The sequence below is a fragment of the Barbatula barbatula genome (genome assembly GCF_947034865.1).
Source record: "Barbatula barbatula genome assembly, chromosome: 25".
NCBI lineage: Eukaryota > Metazoa > Chordata > Actinopteri > Cypriniformes > Nemacheilidae > Barbatula > Barbatula barbatula.
The window spans coordinates 11,398,939-11,421,856 of record NC_136788.1 but is presented as its reverse complement, the minus strand read 5'-3'; the positions used below and the strand labels follow the sequence as shown (position 1 = coordinate 11,421,856).

At 39.1% G+C, this 22,918-nt stretch overlaps 2 protein-coding genes across 6 annotated transcripts; one reads left to right on the top strand and one right to left on the bottom strand.

Moving 5' to 3' along the window:
* The first annotated feature begins 124 nt into the window (after positions 1-124).
* Positions 125-3,453, top strand: rlig1 (RNA 5'-phosphate and 3'-OH ligase 1). 4 transcript variants are annotated; one of them, XM_079449676.1, is made up of 7 exons: positions 125-374; positions 703-820; positions 942-1,037; positions 1,231-1,329; positions 1,410-1,607; positions 1,692-1,861; positions 1,930-2,640. In XM_079449676.1, exons 1-7 carry the CDS (start codon positions 285-287, stop codon positions 2,125-2,127), a joined length of 969 nt encoding a protein of 322 aa, XP_079305802.1. In that variant the 5' UTR covers positions 125-284; the 3' UTR covers positions 2,128-2,640. The 4 variants fall into 4 exon arrangements, with proteins under 4 accessions (XP_079305802.1, XP_079305800.1, XP_079305803.1 ...); XM_079449674.1 differs by having other exon boundaries at positions 142-374; positions 1,213-1,329; positions 1,930-3,453; XM_079449677.1 differs by having other exon boundaries at positions 147-374; positions 706-820.
* On the bottom strand, positions 2,402-22,761 carry cep290 (centrosomal protein 290). 2 transcript variants are annotated; one of them, XM_079449672.1, is made up of 54 exons: positions 22,682-22,728; positions 22,341-22,468; positions 21,987-22,064; positions 21,730-21,799; positions 21,349-21,395; positions 20,876-21,019; positions 20,671-20,724; positions 20,444-20,464; positions 20,166-20,312; positions 19,652-19,834; positions 19,233-19,322; positions 18,635-18,757; positions 18,078-18,201; positions 17,210-17,382; positions 16,783-16,945; positions 16,239-16,339; positions 16,068-16,134; positions 15,883-15,992; positions 15,204-15,288; positions 14,987-15,120; positions 14,743-14,907; positions 14,508-14,657; positions 14,302-14,417; positions 14,127-14,229; positions 13,448-13,678; positions 12,938-13,111; positions 12,748-12,859; positions 12,435-12,640; positions 12,201-12,352; positions 12,004-12,115; positions 11,093-11,548; positions 10,817-10,981; positions 10,632-10,739; positions 10,385-10,519; positions 9,512-9,775; positions 9,300-9,407; positions 9,002-9,201; positions 8,675-8,888; positions 8,461-8,598; positions 8,124-8,345; positions 7,149-7,271; positions 6,789-6,934; positions 6,484-6,639; positions 6,283-6,406; positions 4,864-4,998; positions 4,517-4,603; positions 4,272-4,436; positions 4,011-4,133; positions 3,772-3,929; positions 3,542-3,683; positions 3,342-3,415; positions 3,169-3,257; positions 3,004-3,062; positions 2,402-2,915 (listed from the first exon to the last, which is right to left on the bottom strand). In XM_079449672.1, exons 2-54 carry the CDS (start codon positions 22,431-22,433, stop codon positions 2,727-2,729), a joined length of 7,308 nt encoding a protein of 2,435 aa, XP_079305798.1. In that variant the 5' UTR covers positions 22,434-22,468; positions 22,682-22,728; the 3' UTR covers positions 2,402-2,726. The 2 variants fall into 2 exon arrangements, with proteins under 2 accessions (XP_079305798.1, XP_079305799.1); XM_079449673.1 differs by lacking the exon at positions 20,444-20,464 and having other exon boundaries at positions 22,682-22,761.
* Between the last annotated feature and the right edge of the window lie 157 nt (positions 22,762-22,918).

The following is a 22,918-nucleotide window of genomic DNA, read 5'->3' as shown; positions in this document are numbered from 1 at the left end:
AATTGCTAACTATTGATAAAAACATTTTTAACAATTTTTAGTAATGTTATATGGCATTAGATTTGCACCTTTTCCCCGAAATTGACGTTTTTATATAAATAAACGTTTACTCTCCGTTCCAGCAGGGGGCGATAAAGAGTTCTGACAAACACAAACGAATGAGAGCAAAACAACAACACTGACTGCTAATATGTGTTAACAGATATCGCCCCCCCCCCCTTATAATGTAATCCATGTCGAGTCAAATTGTAAATCAATAATAACGCCGATAAACAGCACAAATAATGCGACGACTGGGCTCAGTGCAGCAGAAAATCCCTTGCGCTTTTTTGACAGAGGTGAGAGACGAGCCGTCCAGAAAACGCGACTTTCAGGTGGGTATAAATATCTCCGTTTATGATACATTTCGCCAGCCAAAGCCCCTTAAATGTTAATACTGAAGTAGAATATAGATCTACTTGAGTACGGCGCATGTCTACGGTCCGGAGTGGCAGCGTCATCTTTCTATTTATGTCTGTCAATTAGCTGGTGCATTAGCACGTGTTAACAGCAGCAGAGACACGTTTATAAATAGTTGATTATGTGTGAATAAAATACACTATGCATTTAATATACCGTGGATAAAGTAACGTTATTGCTTGGTCAGTGTTTGACAGCTCAAGTGATGCGTTCTCTCTTAACGCACACGTTATTCGTGTTCAGCAGTTTCAGGTGGTCGCCACTGAGACCCCGAACCCTGCAGCTCTTGAGTCAGATATTCACTGTGCAACTGCGACGGAGAAGATTGATGGCACGTGCTGCTATGTCACCAAATATAGAGGTATAAGATGTATAAAGTCATAAGAAATCAGACAGAACATTATCTACTCTCGGAATTGTATATTATTCCTATTTGACTTGAATTGAATTTTTGCAGTAAAATAAGATGTTCTTCTTTGAAGGGGAACTGTATCTCTGGGCACGCTTAGATCGGAAACCAACCAAGCAAGCAGACAAGAAATTCAAAAAGTATCAAATTTCACAGAAGACCTGTAAAGGTATTTTTCTCTTAACTTAATTTTTTTAAATGTCGGCTATTTGTCTCGTGTCACACACCTTTATGCATTTGGCAGATGCTTTATCCAAAGTGACTTCAGTGCAATTAAGTGAACGGTCACAAACCAAAGCATTGAAAACACGTTTTATGAAGTTGCATTTTTTCGCCTAAAACAGGCTTTGTGTGGAATGTAGAGGAAGATTTCAGAGAAGTGCCAGAGTCCTGGATCCCTGCTCACAGAGTTCAGCATGAGAATGGTCACCCGGTGCCCGATGAACACGGACACATTCCAGGTCAGCTGATGTCTCTTCCTTCTTTCCGATGTCCGAGTACAAGAAACATTTTGTGACATGGTTATCCTTTTCTGATTAAGGCTGGGTTCCGGTTGATGGTACCAACAAACAGTACTGCTGGCACGCCTCTGTGGTTAACTATTCCTCTGGTGTGGCACTTGTCTTGAGGGTACAAGAGGAAGATGAGGGATTGCTCGAGATTGTCAGCGTCACTTTGGCAGACCTCATGGAGCAAACCCTAGAGCTCATCGGCACCAATGTTAACGGAAATCCATATGGTTAGTATTGAGAAAACTTGACAAAATATTATCAGTGCATGCATGCTTTGCTTTGAAATTATCTTTAACTGTGGAATTCTGTAGGTTTGGGAAGTAAGAAACACCCAGTCCATGTTCTGGTACCCCACGGGATCCTAAAGATCATAAACCCTCCTCCAGTGGAATTTCAGCAGCTGCAGTCCTGGTTTCAGGAATGTCAAGAGGGGCGAGTGGAAGGAATTGTGTGGCACTGCAATGATGGGACGCTTGTAAAGGTATGTCCCAAAAGATGTTCTACTTTAGCTTCACTAGATTTAATCACGTAAATATATTTTTTCTTCAGATACATCGGCATCATCTTGGTCTAAAATGGCCGGTTGACGACACCTTCCTGAACACCAGGCCTGTGATCATCCATGTAGACACAACAGAGTCTGATATAGATGTCTCAGGCAAGGACTTGTTCAAATCTTTTTCCAGAATAAATGGGCAACACGTTAGCTGCATTCGGGACATCCAGTTTCCTCTATTGAACTTATAAACATTCCAACTTAGTGCTCATCTCTGGTTTAAACTGAATTAAGCTTTAAACACTTTTGTCAAATCTTAATAATACAAAAAGGTCCAAACATCTTTATTTATCTCCCTAAGCACGCAATATGATGTGTGCGATTTTTAGTAATGCTCTGATTATTTTACAAATTTTGCATTTTTCCAGACTGAATTATTTTTTTCATTATTATGTTCAAGTAGTTTACTCTGTTCAACTGCTCATCGTCATGATTGTATAAACTTAACACCATTAAGCATTTTTTGTACATTGAGTCTTTTATTATATGTAAGGACTCAGAAATGAGGCAGAAATGGTTAGATTTGATGTAAAAGGCAAACCTTTCATTTAATGTAAATAAATACATTGCTAATAAGGCCACAAATCACAAATATTGTAAAACCTACAGTATATAATAATGTAAAAATATTTTACAAAAAAATGAATGCTACTAATTGATATAAAACATTGTAACCTAAGAATAAAAAGCAGGTTCTACATTGTACATATTTTGATTTGAATTGTGCAGAAACAAAATATACAGCTCAAGTTATCTTGTACTAATATCTCTGTAAATCAGTAGATGTCTGTTAGCTAATAGATACATCGACTGGAATTTCGACAGCCACCCCAAACTGGTTAGATAGTTTTTTCAACTGCTCCTCAAGCACAATGTTTTTCTTCAGCTCCAGATTGTAGTTGAACTTTAGATCTTCAAGCTCTTCGAAAAATGTCGGGTCAAAATTTTCCAGCTCTCCAGTGAGTCTTCTTACTTCATCCTTCAAAAAAGAGAAAACATTTATGACACACTAAAACTCTCACATTTTAGTTTAGTGAAATGTTTTTCACAAAAAAATCCTAGTGTACCTGTAATTTCTTTTTCTCATTTTGTGCTGTTTTAATCTGCTCCTGGAGCTCTTTGTATCCTAAGAAAAAGGACACGGGCCATACGAAATGAACATTGACGATGAATATGAAGAATTTTAGGTACAACAAACGCACATTTTAATGAAATGTTGATATTGATCCTACCTGTCCGGCTGGTTCCAAACTGCTCATCGTATCTTTGGATCTGATGAAGAAGTTGAGCTTTGTCCCTCTCAAGCTGTTTATTGGCCAATCTGAATGAGACATATTTGACAAAATGACAAAAGAGTTGTTTTCTGTAAAAAGTGCAGTTTGTTGACATACCCGCTGTTATTTACCTCATTGACTGATATTCTTTGGCAAGACCTTCATCAGTTGTTGCCTCTATAGGAACGTTTTTAAGCAGATCTACCTGTTGTAAACATTAACAAATAAAACTCAAGGATAAAGCAAAGTTACCCTGTTATATTTTGACATGTGTTCACTTTACAGTAATGATATAGATGTAGGACCAGTATGTAAATGAGGAACATCTCACTTGCTCCTTCAGCTGGATGATGGTGTTTTGTGTAGATTGCCGTTTCTCATTTGCTTCTTTTAGTTGCCCTTTCAGCTCATATATGGTTGAGTTTTTCTTGCTGATTTCACTTTCCAGTTCTTTCATCTTATTCTCAAATAGTCTGTGGCGAAAAAAGCATAATAACAATAATAATAATGAACTTGCATGACTTGATTTTCTCAGAATGAGTGTGTAAATAAATGTAGTACCTGTTGACCACAGAAGATTTCAAGGACTTGCCGTCTAGCCCCTTTGACTGGGCTAATAAAAGCCTCTGATTGGTCTCCTCAAGCTCCGCCCGCAACTTCTCATTAGTTACTTCAAGGCTCGCCTTCGTGAGCCTCAGTTTTTCTGCAGCCTCTGTCTCCTGAAATTTGAATAAAATTTGTATGAAGACCACCTATATTTATTTTTTAATTGGCATACAAGTCATTAAATGAACAAAAACCTTTTTAATATCTTTACGCAATCGTTCGTTTTCCATCACGATTTTCTCAATGCCTTTAGTTTTTGACTCCAGTCTTGAGTTTAACCGTTCCTCTAGTTTTCCTTTCATCTTTTCATATTCTGACTGTAACAAAAGGAAGAAAAGTTATACAGCGTTTTTTTTTTGTATTTGAGTCTCTTCTTTCTTATTTTCACAATCCAAGTTTACCCAAGGAAAAGACAGATTCTCTTTACAGAAATGTCACACTTTCACAAAACAAACCTTAAGTTTCCCATGATCCTGTTCTAACATGGTAAGCTGCTCCTGAACTTTAGCCGCTGGCGCTTTTTTCAAGCTCTCGTTTTCTCTCTGAACTTTCTCCACCACCTTCTTCATCAGTCCGATGGTCTTCTCAAGCTCCGGTATGGTTTTCCCACTGTGCCCAGACTTTACAAGGAGAGCAAAATAAATGGATGAAGAAAGTTGAGAGATTTATGCAAGAATATGTCAAAGATGCAACAACATACCCCACGAACATGAGCGAGCTTCCTTTCAACCTCAGCTTTCTCCTTCTTCAAAACGTCACACATCTCTTTGAGATCAGACACTTGATCCTTAACATAACAGAGAAAGCGGTAGTATATATTTTTATAATACTTATAATAACCTTATAATAATTATTCAAAATATTATGATATTAACAGACATAACTTAATTTAAATTATTAATCATTAATTATAATAATTATTATATTATAATTAGAATTTAACATTTAGTTGTTTGTAATGTGCTTGCTTGGTTGTTAAATAAATAAAATATTACAATTAAAAAGTATAGAATAAATAAATACATTTAATTTGCAGTTTTACTGTACTTTTAGTCTAGGGAGGTCCTTGTTTGCTTGCTCCAGTTGAAAGCGAAGCTCCAGGTTCTCGGTAGACAACTTGAGGTTCTCCTTCTGGAGCTCATGTTCTCTTTGTGATGGAGTACCAGAACCTCTGCCAGATGTCTGCAGCAACAAAGAAAACATCAATGTCATACACAAGACAACAAAGAAAAGCGACCTGTTAAAAAGAAGGGACCAATTTACAGTATTCGGAGAATAGACATGATGCAACAAGAAGATAAAGTTTGCGCTACTACACGACAGCAAACATGGCTTCCGTTCTGGAAGGGTAAACTCACAAGCTGGAAGCCAACACAGCTATAGGACGGGACACTGGAAGTTTACAGCGGCAGTTTCATATCCTACAGGTGGCTGCAGCATGTACCTTTTTTTCCGTTTTGCTTTTCCATATGTGTTTTTTGTCACGATGGACGGTTAACTCTGATTCTAATGGTTCAAGAAGGTTGTCTGTGACATCAAGATCATCTTCAGCAATGTTCAGATTTGTATTGGTGCAAGCTTCTAAGTCTTAATTTGAAACAGCACTTGGATCCTCATTTGGTTGTCTGACAATCTCAGTTTTAGGTTCCTCAGATGTCAACAATGTATCTAAGATCCTTCCACTGCCATGTGCCGATTCTTCTTCCTCGAGTTCTTCAGACTGTGCTGATGTTTTCAGATCTTGACTTTGCTCACCTTCAGGCATCTCGACATTCTGTTCTTCAGACTCAATCTCTTGCCTTTCTTCTCCTTGTTGGATCTCTTCAAGTTGTTCTTTTGATCTCTCAGTCTTGTCCATTTCACCCTCGTCCAAAACCTTGTCTGTCATCTCATGTGTAGCTGACTCTACATTATCTCCCTCTTCACCAGTTTTAGTCTCTTCTAACGTTTCGTCCAGACCGCTTTCAGTAAACGGTTCATTGACTTGATCTCCATCAGCTTGAACACCTTGGGTCTCATCTGCTTTCTCCCCGTCTTCACCGACAGATCCCTTTTCTTGAGCTTCATCTCCTCGTTCACTTTTGTCAGCGTTCACCGGATCGTCTGATTCACCTACAACACTTTCTCCTACATGAAGTGATTGTCCCATCACATTTGTTGTACTCCGATCCATAGCTGTAAAGTTCATTTGAGTTGCTTTGTCCTCTTTTACTGCTGTTTCAGTGACTATGTGTTTTGGAGACTGATGTTGTTCAGCTTCACATATATCAAAACCCATAAGATCAACAACATTTGAAGAACAACTGAGACGCGATGGTGATTCCTGTTTGTTCTACTTGAACAGAGGTGTGGCGAAAGAAACCGGTTGAAAAGAAGTGTGACATTTGCAAGAAGAAAAGAGTGAAATGAGTGACAAAGTGTTGTTAAAAAACAGTAGTTTTATAAAATACATTGAGCAGCACTTACAGATGGTCTTGATAGAGGCTCTTTGGACAATTGGTTCTCAAGAGAGAGAAGCCTCTCCTCTAGATATTGATTTCTAATGGTGATGTCCTCCATCGCAGCATCACGCGGTAAAGCCTGCTGTTGCCTAAACCAACAACCATACACTTTTATAGTACATGGAGTAAAAACGTTTTTGATGTAAACACATTGTTTTCAACGTACCTGATCATTTGGATTTGTTGCTCCAGTTCAGAATTTCTTCTTTTCAGTTCCTCGATCTCTCTGTCGGACTCCAGGGTCCGTACAACGACGACCTGGTCTGCAGTCACTCCTTTGGTTTTTAGTTTTTTCTGCAGACTTAACTTCTCCTGCTCCAACCTTTATAGACATTGATGGCCATTCCAATATTCAGGGTGAATGTACACTTTATTCATTTGTTCAAAACCGTAAAATGATACTCATATAGTAAATGTATAACATTTGCTTGCTATTTTTAGGAATCCTTTATAATTTTTTACGGCTCAGACCTGCTGTAAAGTTCCTTGATCGTTGTTAACTGTTTAGAAACAGAATCCACTTCCTTCTCCTTCTCTTTAAGAACGTTCCGCACCTTCTCCATCTTGCCCTGCCACTTTTTACCCTCCTCCCATCGCAATATTTCTTCTTTAGTGGACTACAAATATAACAATACACATAACACAATGACAATCTAATAGTTAAAGCATATAATCAAAAAACACTTTAGACATAGTAGCAATATATACAAATATATATTTTCCATCATCGTGATTGTGAGGAATGCAAAGCAAACAACATAAACAGATCACAGTAACACCAGAAGGTCTACAGAGACTTTAATGAAGGCCAAAGAATTGTAATTCTGTAACCTTGTCTTCCTTCATGGTGCTTTTTCTCTCTATGGGCTCTGAGACGCTCTTCCTGTCCAGCTCCTGTTCTAACTTACGGATCTTCTTCTGAAGAGCTTCTACTGTGGGACCGTCACTTTCAGCCTGGACACAAATAAAGAGGAATCTTGTTTGAATACATTGTTATAATACTGACAATACGGATCATAATGTCTCGACATAGTCATGGGAATTTCATGACGATACAGAACTGACTGAAGAATGTTCATGTTACAGTGTAGTTACATCAAGAATTCCAATTGAATAAACAGTTTCACGTTTCAAACAGAGATGGTGGTAAAGAGACAAAAGTTTGAAGGGACAGTTCACCCAAAAATAAAACATTCTTTCATCATTTATTCATCCTCATGTTGTTCAAAACCTGTATATGACTCTTTCTTCTGTGGAACACAACAGAAGATATTTTGAGAAATGTCTTCATACAATGAAAGTCAATAGGGGCTAATGTTGTTCTGTTACCAACATTCTTCAAAATATCTTCTTTTGTGTTTCACAGAAGTCATGCAGATTTGGAATGACATGAGGATGAGTATTACTGCTTTTGTAATTCATTATATTGACATCTAACATGGGTGAACATTCTATAGTGTTACTCAAAATTGCTCAATATTTGATCAAAAAGGCACAATTGCTCCTTTAACCAAGACGACTAGGATTATGCAAATGAATGTATAATTACGCTTCCATTCATTTCTTCCCAAGGGCCGTGAACTCTGATAAGAGAGAAGCTGCACAATAGTGTCTAGACGTATTCACTGTCATGAAAGAAGAGCTCTGTTCAACCAGACATTGTGCAGAATCACTTCATTCTCAGAGAGACGTACTGTCCGAGTCTTTGCCTGCTCCATTAGCAGTCATCCAAGAACAGCATGAAATAAATATAGTGTCCTTAACTGTATATGACGCAAGCGGACACGAATGAATGACTCAACTGACCTGTAGGCCACTGCTGAGTCTCTGAACTTTCTTCTTCAGCTCATTCAGCTCATCCTCCAGGGCGTCTTTTTCACTCTGCAGCTTCTTCCGAGACTTCTGGCTTCTCTGAAGATCCTTGTTTAAACTCTCCAGTTCATCTCTTAATGAGTTTTCTCTGGCTTTCACCGCACGTGTGCCATCTTTGGAGGCCTGGAGATCTTCGTTGAGGTCCTCCATACGTGCCTGATAAAAACAATGAAATACAATGATGTGAAAGTGTAACACCCAATCTCACGATCCAAGTCGCACCCAACGTTGTTTTCACATTTATAAATGGATTGCAGAGGCATTTTTTTACCTTTAGCTCTTTCGTCTGCTTTTCGACAATCTGCTGAACATTGAGGGCTTCTTCTTTCCGAGCAGCGTTGGCAATGATCTGCTGTTCCGCTTGAGATGTCAACTGTGCACGCAGTTCCAGGAGAGCTTTACTGAGAGCCTGAGGATGAGGAATTGGATGCTTGTCATGGATGCCTTCAGACATCAGTGACGATCTTTATTAAAAGTTGCTCTACCTTCAGCTGTTTCTCTTTGAGGGCCATCTGGGACTTCAGACGTTCTACCAGATTTTTCATGGTGTTGGATGGGGACCTGACGTTGGCTTCTTTCTGGGCCTGTAGCTCAGTGCGGAGGTAGTGGACCTCTTTCTCCATCTGAGTAAGTTGGGTTGTCAGATCTTTAGCCTCCTGAGACAGACCTTTCATTTGGGCAGTGTGCTTTTCCTCATATCTAAGAATTGAAAGAATGTTAAATGTGAACGTCTTGTTGTCTTTGCTTTTATCTTAATGTTCACGTATTATTTCAGCTACCAGTGACTAGATTTGAAGCATTTCGGAGCTTACCTGGCGGTTTCTGCCGCATGCTCCATAGCCTGTGCTGCTGTCACCTGTCTCTGGTGGTCCAGCTCTGCTGTGACGGCTTTCAATTTCTGTGCTAAAGAGGATAATGAATTGTCTTGCTCGGCCACCGTCTGTTCCATTTCGGCCAACCGCAGCAGATGCTTTGAGGTGGCTACAGTGATGTTCGGTTTCTTCATCAACTCCTAATGAAGGCCAAAGGAATAGTTTGTTCAACAGTAAGTTGTTTTGGAAATAAACAGACTTGACCATAAACGTATTACAGCTTTATAAATAACAGTACCAGTGTAGTCTGTTTGAAGCGGTCCAGTGATGTGTCCATATAGACGTCAAGTTTCTGATGCAGAGCACGCATCTCTTCTGCATGCCTTTTGGTGACATCCTCTTGCTCCTGGAAAAATATATGATGATAATAGCTTATGTTGGACTATTCAATTAATGATTCCTTCAAATGGATCATCAGTATTTTAATCTAGCCGAAGTTGATGTAAGCACCTGTCTAGCCTTTGCTAACAGGTTCTGATACTTCTTGAGAACTTCTTCTTTCTGATCCAGGCGGTCCTGCAGGTTGCCGATGGTCTGGTGGGCGATCTTCAGGGCAGGTTGGCTTTCGGAGTCCTCTTGTTTGCTTAGGTCAGACAGGAGCTTCTCTCTCTCCGCTGTGGCTGGTAGACGGAGCCTCAGTTCATTGATCACTTTGTCTCGGGACAAGACGTTTTGTTCTGCTGTCCATAAGGCTGACACTTTTTCATTCAGTTTCTGTTCAGACCAAAGTATATGTGTTTTTTAGCATACACACATTTTGTTATGCGTGTTTGTCACTTTTTTAAATTTTTATATTGCTGTATAAAGGACACAGCTACGGAAAAAAATTAAGAGACTCCATTTACAGTATATGTATGGGTTTAGGTTAAATTCACACATAATTTTTGTTTAATTCTGTGAACTACTAAGAATATTTCTGCAAAATCTTTAAATAAAAGTATTGTTTTTATATTCACTTTTAAGCAATATAACAGTAATATTTGAACATGTATTTAGGAAAAGTTCAAACATAATTTTCTATGTGATAACCTTGATTTTTATCACAGTTTTTGTTTGTGTCTTGTCACGCTGTCAGTCTTTCACATTACTCTTGGATGACTTAATGTCACTCCTGAGGAAAATTCAACAGACACTGGGCTGGCCACAATACATCTAGAAATGCGAAATAAAGAAAATAAGGAGACCATTTCACTTATGTTTTCCTTATTTGAGTTAATAATTAAGATAAAAAAATTTTTTGGGGCAATGTTTTATTTGATTTCAAAGAACAGAAACTTTTTTTGACCCGACAATCACATGACTATTGTATGATGCATGCAGTACCTCTTCCAGAATATTGCAGGTGGCCTTTGTCTCAAGGATGGTACGAACATGCTCCTTAATTTTTCCAAGTGCAAAGTCTAACTGATGTGCCAGAGGCTGACTTGGATCCAGTAGAGCACCTGCGACTTCTTCAAACTAAACCCAAACAAGCCAAGTTAAACCAAATTTTAGAAATCTACATCGTAGAGACAAATATCAAGGGACATCAAATTAAAAACCAATGTATATATAAAATGTTACATGGCACCTTTTGAGCTGTGTTTAAAATGTCATTCTGTCGTTTCTCATATGTGTCGAGTTGACGCTCCAGTCCCACTTCCCTCTGATCCCAGATCATTTGGCGTTCCTCTAAAAGCTGATAAAAAAACAGCATCAGATACCAGAGATCATGCAAGGATGTAACAAGAATTTAAATCAAATATTCAACCGTACATTATTTTGCTGCACCAGCTCTTCTTCCAGGCTGCTGATGGTGCGTTCCTGCTCTGCCACAATGTTCTTCAGGTACTTTATCTCCTCCCTCAGGACACAGAGCTCTCTGGACTGCCTCATTTCCACCAAACGGACATCCTCAAGTTTCTTATGCCACTCACTTACCTTTGGGAGTCGATAAAAACCAGAATCAGTTAGAGGCGGGAGAAACATTTACATTTTAAGTTTACTGTTTAAAGCAACACATAAAACTTTCTTTAGTCAACATAACCATACTTTCTGTGCCCCTTTAGCATCCTTCAGCGTCCCCATAAGCTCCTCCAACCCCTTCAGCTTCAACTCCAGCTCTCCTGCTTTCCCTTCCGCTCTCCTTCTCTCCTCTTTGGCCTTCTGCGCCTCCTCCCTGGCCCGCGCCTTGTCTTCCTGCAGGTGGAGCATGGTGCTGGAGAACTTCTCTTGTTGGGCTAGCGGCAGAGCTCCAGAGAACTGTCTGCGAAGTGCTTGGATAGTTTGACGGAGGTGTCTGGCTCTCTGGTGCCCCTCTTGTCTCGCGCGCCATAGCGCCTGCTGCTGGGCGTCGAGCTGCTGTTCAACGCGAAGTTTCTGGGCCTCGAGTTTCTGCAGGCGCACGTTGGCGGCCTCCAGCCGGCTGATGGCGGTGGTCTCGCTCAGCTGGAGGGCAACGATGTGCTGGTGGAGTTTAGCGATGAGGGTCTTTTCATCAGATTGAGCCTGAAGAGAAGATGTGAAGTTACAAACATGAATTTAAGGGATAGTTCAACCAAAAATTAAATTCTGTCATCATTTACTCACCCTCGAGTTGTTCCAAATCTGTATAAATGTCTTTGTTCTGATGAACATAGAGAAAGATATTTGGAAGAATGCTTGTAACCAAACAGTTCTCTGCCACCATTGACTACCATAGTAGGAAAACAACAATAGTAGTCAAAAGTAGCCCAGAACGGTTTGCTTTCCAACATTCTTCAAAATATCTTCTATAAAGCAATTTATCCTAGTATGGTAGTCAATTGTGGCCAAGAACGAGCATTCTTCCAAAGATCCTTCCTTGTGTTCATCAGAACAAAGAAATGTATACAGATTTGGAACAACTTGAGGGCGAGTAAAAGATCTTTTCTTTTGTCTCTTTAAGAATGAATAAGATGTTTTAAAAAGGGATAAATCCAGACCTGGTAGTCTAAAATTTGTTTTCTTAGACTCTCCACTTCTCTCTCTCTGCACTGCTGTCTGGATTCTAGCGCAGACACCTGCATTTTCGCCACGTCGGACACTTCACGCAACCTAAAGGTATTTCAGATATGAGCTTTTTCAGATATGTCCTTGATAAATATTGCAGTACACATGCAAACGTTGCATCGTCGCTTACTTAGACACTTCGATCCGTAGCTCTGCCTCTGTTTTCTCCAAATCTGTGATTCGCTTGCGGTCAGCGTCACTGATGTGTTTACTGACGCTGTCGGCCAGCTCGTCCCTGAGCTCCCGCTCCGTCCGCTGAGCCTCCAAGTTTAATTTTGTGAGCTACACCCGGACACACAAACATAAAAGATTGAATTCTTCAGAATATTGTGAACATTTTTACTCAACACCCATTCAGACCGACCTCAGCAAACTTTGTCTCCAACTCAAGGTTGCGCTCCTCCACCTGTTTGAGAGAGTTCCTCAGGTGCTCGTACATCTTTTGAGCGTGCTCAGCTCTCTGTCTTTCGTTCAGCTCCTTCATCTCCAGCGTGGTGATGCGTCTGGACACGGATATGATCTCGCTGTTGGCCAGAGCTTTAGCTGCCTTGTCCGTGCTGTTCTCAGCACCTGTGAAGATGAGAAGATCACAATCACTAAAGCAATAAAGTCACGGTAACGGACAGATGTGTAGCATTATTGTGAATACCCGTAAGTGATATTTAGGGGATGTTTACCAGCTGTGTTGTTGTTCTCCCAGGCCTGCTCCAAAGTGTGAAGCTTCTCTTTGGTGATCTCAAGCTCTTTATTGATGGAACTAATGCGTTCATGCAAGGACACGTTCTCTTTCTGAAATTAAAAGAGATTTAAGTAAGAGAAACTGAAAGATATGGCCTCATAACTTGGTGGGACTTGAAAGTGATGTACCTCAATGTGTTCCAAAGAGGTTGTCTTCTGAACGAGATGATTGTCTTTCTGAAGCAGTTGTCTGTATTTAATAGTGAGCTCTGTGTATTGTTTGTTGGCTCTCTCCAGCTCTGAAGCAGAAACGCTAGCGTCAAGCGATTTCTGCAGGGCGGCCATTTTGAATGCAGCCATTTCCTGAAAGTCAAGCAAGGTTTATAGATGCATGTACCATGATATAGTCACCACCCACAAACCATTTCCAGATCTTACTCTCATTTCAAAACCTTATGTGTTGTAATGCAGATCAAATTTCATTGGTCTATAAATATGAGCAGATTAGCATGGTTATTGACCGCATATGGAAAGAAAAAAAGGATGATGCTGACTTTGGCTACTGACATTCTTCCAAATATCTTCCCTTGTGGTCAGCAGAACAAAGAATGTTATGCTGGTTCGGAACAATCTGAGGGTGAGTAAATGATGACAGAAATTTTATTTTCGGGTAAACTATCACTTTAAGGACTGATTTACCTTAAACCTCTGCAGGTAACCGATCCTTTCGGCGACCGTGGTCTCCATCTGAGTAAAGTCATCCTTCAGCTTGTTGCTCTCTTTCCTCAAATGTTGCTCCTGCTCTAGCAGAGTCGTGTAACGTCGCGTAAGGCACTTCTCGTTTACCCTGAGAACTGTCATCTTTCGGGCTGTCTCGGACAGATGCCGCTTGGTCTCACTCGGGTCCTTCTCAAGAGTCTCTAGCAAGTGCTGCAAATCAGACAAGATTGAGTAAGTGAACAAAATGGTCTGATTTGTACAGAATTTGATTCTTGATTATGATTGGTTGACATTTTATAGCCATTTAAAGGGATAGTTCAACCAAAATTAAATCTCTTTCATCCTTTACTCACCCTCATGTCATTCCAAACCTGTATGACTTTCTTTCTTCTGCAGAACACAGAAGATATTTTGAGGAACGTTGGTAACCAAACAACATGGTTCCCCGTTGACTCCCATTGTATGGACACAAAACCACTTGAGACACTTCTCAAAATATCTTTATTGGTGTTCCACAGAGGAATGAGTCATATACAGGTTTTAAATGACATGAGGATTTTTGTGTGCCTCCCCGTTAAATCTTGTCATGTCAAGGATAATAAAAAACGTTTGTAATCGATATCTATCATATTTCTATATGGTGTCTCATGAATCTTACACTGTACTCTTTGGTTTTCACTGCGTCTACTTCCTTTTGTTCCTCCAGCTTGGATTTCAGCTCGGTGAAAGAGTCTCTTTCTTTTTGCCAGGACCCCCTTTCACTAAAGCAGATCAGACAATGTTAAATAGTACTATTTAATATGAAACATATACAGTATGTGTGTTTGACAAACCTTTGATATTCCTTGTACAGTAGTCCTTGTTGATGTCGTATCACTGCAAATTTTCTTTTGTACTCTTCAAGAGCTGATCCGAGCTGCTCGATGGAATCTTCTTTGGTTTTGAGCTCCTGAACATCCACAGAGTCTCAATATTACTGTACATACTTTACAGAAAAAAACACCTGGTTTGAATTATAACATGATAACTAGACACACACCTGTAGGAGTTGTACCATATACTCATTTAGAGAATTGATGATCTCAGCACTAGTTGTCATCATGTCTTCAGGTAGAGTTAATGTCTTGTAAGGGACAGATCTACCAGCCGATGTGCTCATTGATTCAACTTCACCTTCCAAGCGTGCAATCTGCACAAAGTAGAGAAGTCAATAAAACAGTGATCGGAAATATTTTTTAAGCACTTTGAGCCGGAATTTTCAGCAAACATAGTACCTTCTCATTGGCTTTATTAAGCTGGTTAAGAGTGTTTGATGCCTCTTCTCTGGCTGCTTTCATCTCGTGTCGTAGCTCTTCATTACGGCCGGTCAGCTGATCTACCTGAGTTCTCAGGTGCAGGCTTGTGTCGAACTTTCCCTCCGAGTACTTCATCTCCAAAACCTTGAACAAAAATATTAAATTAAGCATTTTTCGCTGTTGTTTAAAGTAGCTTTGGATGAAAATTGAAAATTAAACCCACATTAATGAGTCGCTCCAGGCTGGGAATGCTGACAGCTGTCGGTGAAAGTGTTGTCTTCTGAGCATCTTGAATGACCTGCAAGATCTCCTTCATACCCTCCTCAAGCTGTTTATTCTCATTTAACATTTCATTCACTGCAAGAGAGAGCAGAGCATTGCAGATATGAAAAACGTCACAAATATTAGGTGTTTAGAAGGCCCCAATGGACGGTACTCACATTTAGCCTTGATTTGTGCTGATTCTGTTCTCTTGAGGTCCAGTTCTTTCTCTTTGTTGTTCAGCTCTTTCTGCAAGCGGTCGTTCTAAGAAACACACACGTTGTTAAAAGTGCTTATTTAGGACATTTTTACTAGAAATAAGCCATTTTAGTTTCCATGGTAACAGTGTCTTCTCTCATTGGTTGAAGTTGGTTAAGGTTTGAGGGAGGTGTATTACTTCGCCAAGAATATATATATTTTTTTTTTTATGAATTGGCCTGTTTACACCAAGGATGATAACAATAACTTTTGTTTTAAAAACTGTGCTATGAAACTGCAGCATGTGAGCTTAGAATCAACATAATGTTGGTATGATAGTCATCATTTGGAGTAATTGTGATCTTTCTAGTTATTGTTTGTGCTGTAAACATGGCTTTAAAGGAACATTTTACCCAGAAATAAAATTCTGTCATCATTGACTCACTCTCGAATTGTTCCAAATCTGTATAGATTTCTTTGTTGGGATGAACACAGTGAAAGATATTTGGAAGAATGCTTGTTACCAAACAGTTCTTGGCCACCATTGACTACCATAGTATGAAAATTACATTTGACTCCCACTGTACTAATTTTTCCTACTAATTTTTATTTTTGGGTGAACTGTCCCTTTAAGCTCTTCACTCCCAGATAAAGTCTTACATTGATTTTCAGCTCTTCATCAATAGATCCAGAGATGGGCCTCTGCTTAGAAGATCTGGGCTTTTCATCTACAGTGTCATCACCTAATGAACTATTGATTACAGATATGCCTGGAAATAAGAAAATGTCTCATCAGTATCACAAAAATGGACAATACCGCCCAATAATCTGCTTGTGTGTCCCACCTTTGTCCTTTACCAGGGCACGAATGCGTTGTTTAAGATCTAGTCTTTCCTCCTCAAGTCGTTCAATCTACGAAGAGTGACAAAAGCTCACAGGTAATACAAATTAAAGATGGATGTCTGTCCAAAACATTTTGGTCACAAGATCAAAGGGATGAAGGCAATCCGGATTACCTCTTTCAGCAGAACCTGGTTCTCAGCTTTGTACTGTCTCTGCTTTAAAACCTTTGATCTCCGGAATTCACTTAAATCCATCTCTTCCTTTGGATTCAAACCTGGTGTGAGAATATGATCCCAGTGACAGTTAAACTGATTTTAAATCTATGGTGAAGATTTAATTTAGGTTGTTTTTCTTATGCTTTAAGACAAACCATGTGCGAAAATCATCAGTAAACACAATTGCTGAGTATGTCCGTCTTAAAATTGCAGTTTACCGAAAACATGGTTTGAAACCACCCGTTTTTTACATCATAAACATGCTGTAACCAATCATGCCCCACATTTGACCGAGCTTGTGCAACTGATCAGATTATTTTTATATTATAAACGTTTAAATATGTCATTTTAATGATCAAAGATGAATTGAAAAGAATTAAATGATCGACCACAGGGATTTTAAAATGAACATGGAATATGAAAACCTCTTGTGTGTCAGGATGAGCGGAAACTGAGACACAACAGAACATACAGTACCATCACAGAAACTGCTGCAACTTACCGAGTCGCTCTCTCAGGTCTTCGTTCTCATCAAGCAGATTGTTGATTCTGAGTTCTAGCTGGTTTATATCTTTAATCATGATCTCGATTTCCTGGTCTCTCACTCTGATCTGTTTTTTGCATTCTTTGATCTCGGTTATAGCGGCTTCCAAACCATCCGTCCCCTGAAAAATCACAAGACAGCGGGGTACTTACACCTGCTATGTGAGGGGACTCACCAAATTTGTATTTTCTTTCACACAATTGAAAACAGTTACACCGATATTCCCAGTCACCATTCACTTTCATTGTATGAAAAATGCAATGGAAGTAAATGGGGACTGGGGCTGCTCTTTAACATGAATTTGCGATTAAATCATGAAAAAAATCCACATTGGAGGTGAACTCTAAGCTGCTTGGGCATATCGATTTGTAGAAATTGTACTTACAGATTCATAAAGACGGATTCGACCGAGGGTGTCATTGAGTTCTTTATCTTTCTCCTTAGCATCGGTGTCTGCCAGTTGGGCGGCACGTTGAGCCTCAAAGACTTTCTTTTCTGCCACCTGAAGCTTAGCGTTCATCTCGTCCATCTTACGCTGCTGCACGCTGGAAGTCAGGCCTAGCATTGAGAAAAATTATCTTAGATGTATGAAAAACAGAGCCTTGGATTTTCTCATATGTTTTACTATGACAGTTCTCTCCAAAATTATTATTTTATTTCTATATCATTTATTTTTCTAATTTTTGGGGGATAAATTATATAATAACTGTGTTTTTTAAAATGTTTATTTTCCCTATAGACTCCTATTGTAAGCACATTACTTGAACACACATTTGGGCAGTAGAAGATTTAATGTGACAATTGCCTTGTCTGTAAGTCATATTTCATAAGTTATAAAATATGTAGATATTTAAAGATAATGCCACCATTTCTAATGGAAGACAAAGTAAAGGCCCCCATACAGACTGGTAAGGAACCTTCACCCAAAAATGAAAATGTATTTACAATGATGAACCTGTTTACATTTCTTTTTTTCTGCTGAACATAAAGAAAGATATTTGGAAGAATGCTTGTAACTAAATGGTTCTGGGTCACCATTGACTACCACAGTAGAAAAAGGACTATGGTAGTCAATGGTGCCCCAAAACTGTTGGTTTCCCACATTCTTCAAAATATCTTCTTTTGTGTTTTCCTTTTGTTTCTCATTTTTGGGTGAACTATCCCTTTAAATAACTGTTTTTATGTCTCATCAAACAAAGTAGAAATTCTCCACAATACACAAGACCCTGCAATAAACACCCCCCATCACAGACCTCTATCTTTCTTCACCGGCCATTTCAGCTCCTCGACAAGCCGAGCGTTCTTTTCCATCTCTGCTGTGTACTGTTCCACTTGCTCCGACAGCATCTTGATCTGGTTGTCCCTTTCTTGCACTGCCTTTTGAAGTCAAGCACAAAGTCAACGGCATTAATAAAACCCCTGCTGCGACGGAGTGAGATGAAGCGATACGATAGGAACAGAGGCAGATGTAACACTAAGAATGACACACAAATGATGGCAAAATACTCACGACACACAGTTCGTATATGACCTGACCCGGGTGAGACAGTAATGAGAGAGAAGGGAAACATTTGGAAACCAATGAAGCGTTTGAAAGGAAGCAATAAAGATGAAAAGAATGTGCATCAAACAGAACACATAAATACATAAAGGCAGGAGACACGATAAATTGGAAACACTAAATCATATCTGAGATGGGGGACCGTATTAAAAAGAAATAAACTCAACTGTCAAGTCAAGCAATGTGGAAGGAATGGTACCGTAGTAAAGTGATCGTATCAGAAGGTTATATATATTGTTGTAGTCACACCTGCTGCAGCGCTATGATGTTGCTTTTATCCGAGTCCATCTGGGTAGCTCGAAGTTTCTCTCTCAGCTCTCTGATCATCTGTTGATACTCCACGATTTCCATATCTTTCCCTGACAATATACCCTTAAACACATACAAACATATTTAAAGGAGACGAACATCTTGAACAACAAAGCATCATTTACATGAATCATCATTTATTCACCCTCCTGTCATTCAAAACCTGTATATGAATCTTTCTATTCTTCTGTGAAAAATGTCTCCGTGTTTTTTTTGTATATACAGTGTTTGGTTACCACTGTTCTTCAAAATATTTTCTTTTGTGTTGTCATACAGGTTTGGAATGACATGAGTGTGAGTACATGATGAAATACTTTTCATATACATACAATAAAATGTGAACCCAATATTAGACTTTTAATCCACCTCAATATATTCTCAGTTCCCACACTTGCCAGTTTTTTCATTCTTATCATCATAACTTGTAAAAGTGACAGATGAATGAAAAACCACATAAAAGCAAACCGCCGCTTGTCGGCATCGCATTGCGTAATGTGATTGGAGCCACATAAGATGTATTTATTTGTCACACGCTAACCTTCCACTCCTCTACTTTGGCGTTAACGGCAGCCATAACCGGGTCATCCTCTTCGACGCGGGCCTGGATCTGTTCGGTTAACTCTCGGACCTTTACGTGACAATATGCAAACAAGTTCCATTAATGCGGTAACATTAAAGAATATCACCCTCATCATAACAAGCACAAGCGTATGACTTTGATTTAAGGAAAACTCAACACCAGCGGTGAAACTGCATACGTGATATGAATAAAAATTGGATAATTGGATATTCATGTGTAACACAAAGGAAACAAACAGTTTTGAGCGATCAAGAACAAGAGGTTGCACGGTCACAGTCGTTTTATGTTTTCATAAAATTTATGATACTTATTTATTAAAAAATTATAATGTAAAGTATATGAATGACATATGAAGCATATCAAAATGATGACAGCACCTGAAACTTTGCCTGGTCTCTCTCTTTTCTCAGCTGATCCATGAGGGCGTCTGTCTGCTGGACTGCGATCTTCATCTTGTTGTACTCGTCCGTCATTTTCTCCATCTCTTTGACAGACTCCTCCAGATTCTTCTGCAGGTTTTCGTTTTCGCTCTTCAGGTTGGCAGCCATATCCTCGGCTTGCTGAGAATAAGCACAATACAGTATATTTACCATAATCTGTTACGAAGGCATTAAGTGATCGTTCACCTAGAAGTAAAATTTCTATCATTATTTACTCACCCTCTTGTCATTTCAAACTCTTTCTTCCACATAACACAAAAGAAGATATTTTGACGAATGCACCCATTCACTTGCATTGGTTTTGTATCCAGATAATAGAAGTGAATGATGACCAATGTTGTTTGGTTACCAACATTCTTCAAAGTACCTTCTTTTGCGTCCGGCGAAAGAAAGTAAAAAAGGGCGAGTAAATTTCATTTGTGGGTGAACTATCAGTTTACAGTGTTTTTACCTGCAGGTCCTCCATGCACTGGTAGAGCTGCTGGTTGGCTTTAGTGAGTCTCCTCTGAATTTCATTGCACTCCTCTCTGGTCTGAAGAGATTCTCGCTGATCTGCTTCCTTTCTGTAGAACTCAACATCCTGTTGGAGCTGTTCATTCTATAGGAAATAACATTATTCCCATTACAATCAAGCAAAGAAATCACGTTGCCATTGAAACGCACACATTCCGTTTGATGTTTCTAGTAAACAATGTGGCTTTTCTAATTCTCCCTAATCTGGGGTCTTACCTTCCTCTTAAGCTGCTTTATCTTGAGTGGCCATTGACAGAAAATGATAGTGAAGGAAGAGAAATATACTGTAATAAGCATGCATGCAAAGAAATCAAAACGGTCTGGGAGGGGACACGTTTACACTTATTCCTGTTGTTCCTTTGATGTGCTAATAACAAAAAGCAGAAAGAAGTCGGAAAAAATGTAAGATCTTTGTTTGCAGGCACACAAAGGGCTGGACTTACTTCTCTTTTGAATCTTCTGTTCTTCTCCTCTGCGTCTTCAGCACGGAGAGCAAGCTGAGAGACGCAAATGATGCAATGAATACATTATGTTATCAATGCTAAACATGGGTCCTGCTTTTCTCTCAGCATGGGCTTTTGCTATAACGTTGAGATTAATATTCAACATTTTCGGATCATTTGTTGAGAGGTTCAAAGTGCATTATACCTCCTCGTTGGCTTTCTTCTCCTTCCCCATTTCCTTCTCCAGCTGGGTGACCTCCCTCTCCTTGCGCTCCAGGTGATTCTCTAGCTGGTGAATCTCATCGCGAAGGAAACGTGTGTCTGCCCCTCCCGTCACACGCTGTGCCATCTGGACAGGAAGTGAGGTGGATTTAAATACATTGTTAACAAAAAGCCAAGAGCCCATAACTCTCCATCTTTAACTGACACTGATGGACACCAAGAGGACCCACTACACGACATTTAATTTTATTTCACAAAAAATTGCAACACAAAAAAATGTCCTATGGTGTTGTTAATAAGTGGCATGGTTATAATAGACAGTGTCACACAGGGAATTAGCAGTAATCTTCTTAAGACTGTCCTTGTAAACAGACGACTCGCAAAAAGCAGATTCATACGTGAATACAAAAAGAAAATCATGATTTATTTTTCACAGCACCAAAAATGAGTTCTTACCTCAAGCTCACTTTCCAGTTTCAGGACTTTGGCTTTCAGTTCATTTTCTGGAATGAATCAATAACGTCCAAATAACTGTCATGTTAAAACATCTGATAGTGAAAACAAGTCGCCTATCGGTGATGTCATTGCAATATCTACATTACAAATTATGATTGGTCTCTATGGGCCATGGCTTGAACATCCATGGCACGTATTTAAATGGAATGTGAACCATATTCTGGGATTCTCAGTTAATGTTCTTATTTGGATTTAAAAAATGTTTATTTTATTTGTTAATGCATCAGCCTTGACAATTTTTATTTATTTGTTGATTTTACTGCATCGCAAGCATATCTGAAATGCAAATCTATTAAGGATTGTACAATTGACAGTACATACCTATTCTTGCTTGATCAGCACCTGCATTGTCGACAACCTCATAGGCGCATTTAATTTCATCCAGTTTCCTCTGAGAGAGAATAAAATATAAAAGAGCTATTTAACAAATGAACAGTGGTCTACCTAATTATTATCAATGAATAATATACTATAAACTATAAATTAAATGTATAAACAGGAACTACTATTACATTTAAATCCTTTAAATAATTTACTAAGGGTTCATTTGTATTAAATATGAAACAGGCAGACTTCACCATCAAGAGGGTTTGTGAGATTCTAAAGAGCTGAATAACTTTCTCTGACTCGTGCGCTTTCAGGTCCCGTGATTTGACCTACAAGAAAAACACAAGCAGACTGTATGATAAATTCACATATTCCCATAGTTTATCCCAAAAATAGGCAAAGCAGGCACTGGAGGTGATTAAGTTGTATGCAAATCTTACAATGCATTCAGCTAGACTAGAATTTCTTTAACAAGCCATTTAAATACCTTTATCAATGTTTGTCAAAAGCTAAAAAGCATGTTTTCTCCGCCGACTTCACGACACACATAGTTTCTGCACTCATAACTGCAATATGTTATTTCGCTGTTAACAATGACAACACACCTTCAAAATCATATCACAGATTGTCTCATCATCATCTCCAAGATCTTCAGGATCCACTCCCATGAGGAGCTTCCAGTCTGCGGCTGCAGGCATCTTTCTGCTCTTGTTTCAAAAAGACCTGCAGTGAACTAAACCACAAAAAAGTCACATGGGTTTTTCCCATCATAAAGTATGGCGCAATCTTTTACATTCATAGTAAATATATTTGTGTTATATTCTTGTTCCCTTCATTCACACGTAGACGCATTGCAGCCACATCGTTCGCAGTGTGGCATTATTACAGCCGCAAAGTAAAATGTTAAATAATACATAGCGCATACACAAAAATGAAGCATTCAAACCTTATTGTTTATAAACCAGCATAGCCATCTTGGGTCCCCTTTGCTCTGGTGCTAGGCAACCAGGAAAACAGTCGTAAAGCGGTTGGTCGTAAAGTGTCTGTCATTTTTATCCTCACGCAGTACCCATATTAAGTCATTTCAAAGAACTAATATGTTTAATATACATGTATGTGTATGCATATGTTTATATTGACATAAAATAAAAAATAAAATATATAATTCCTTTACCATTACTGA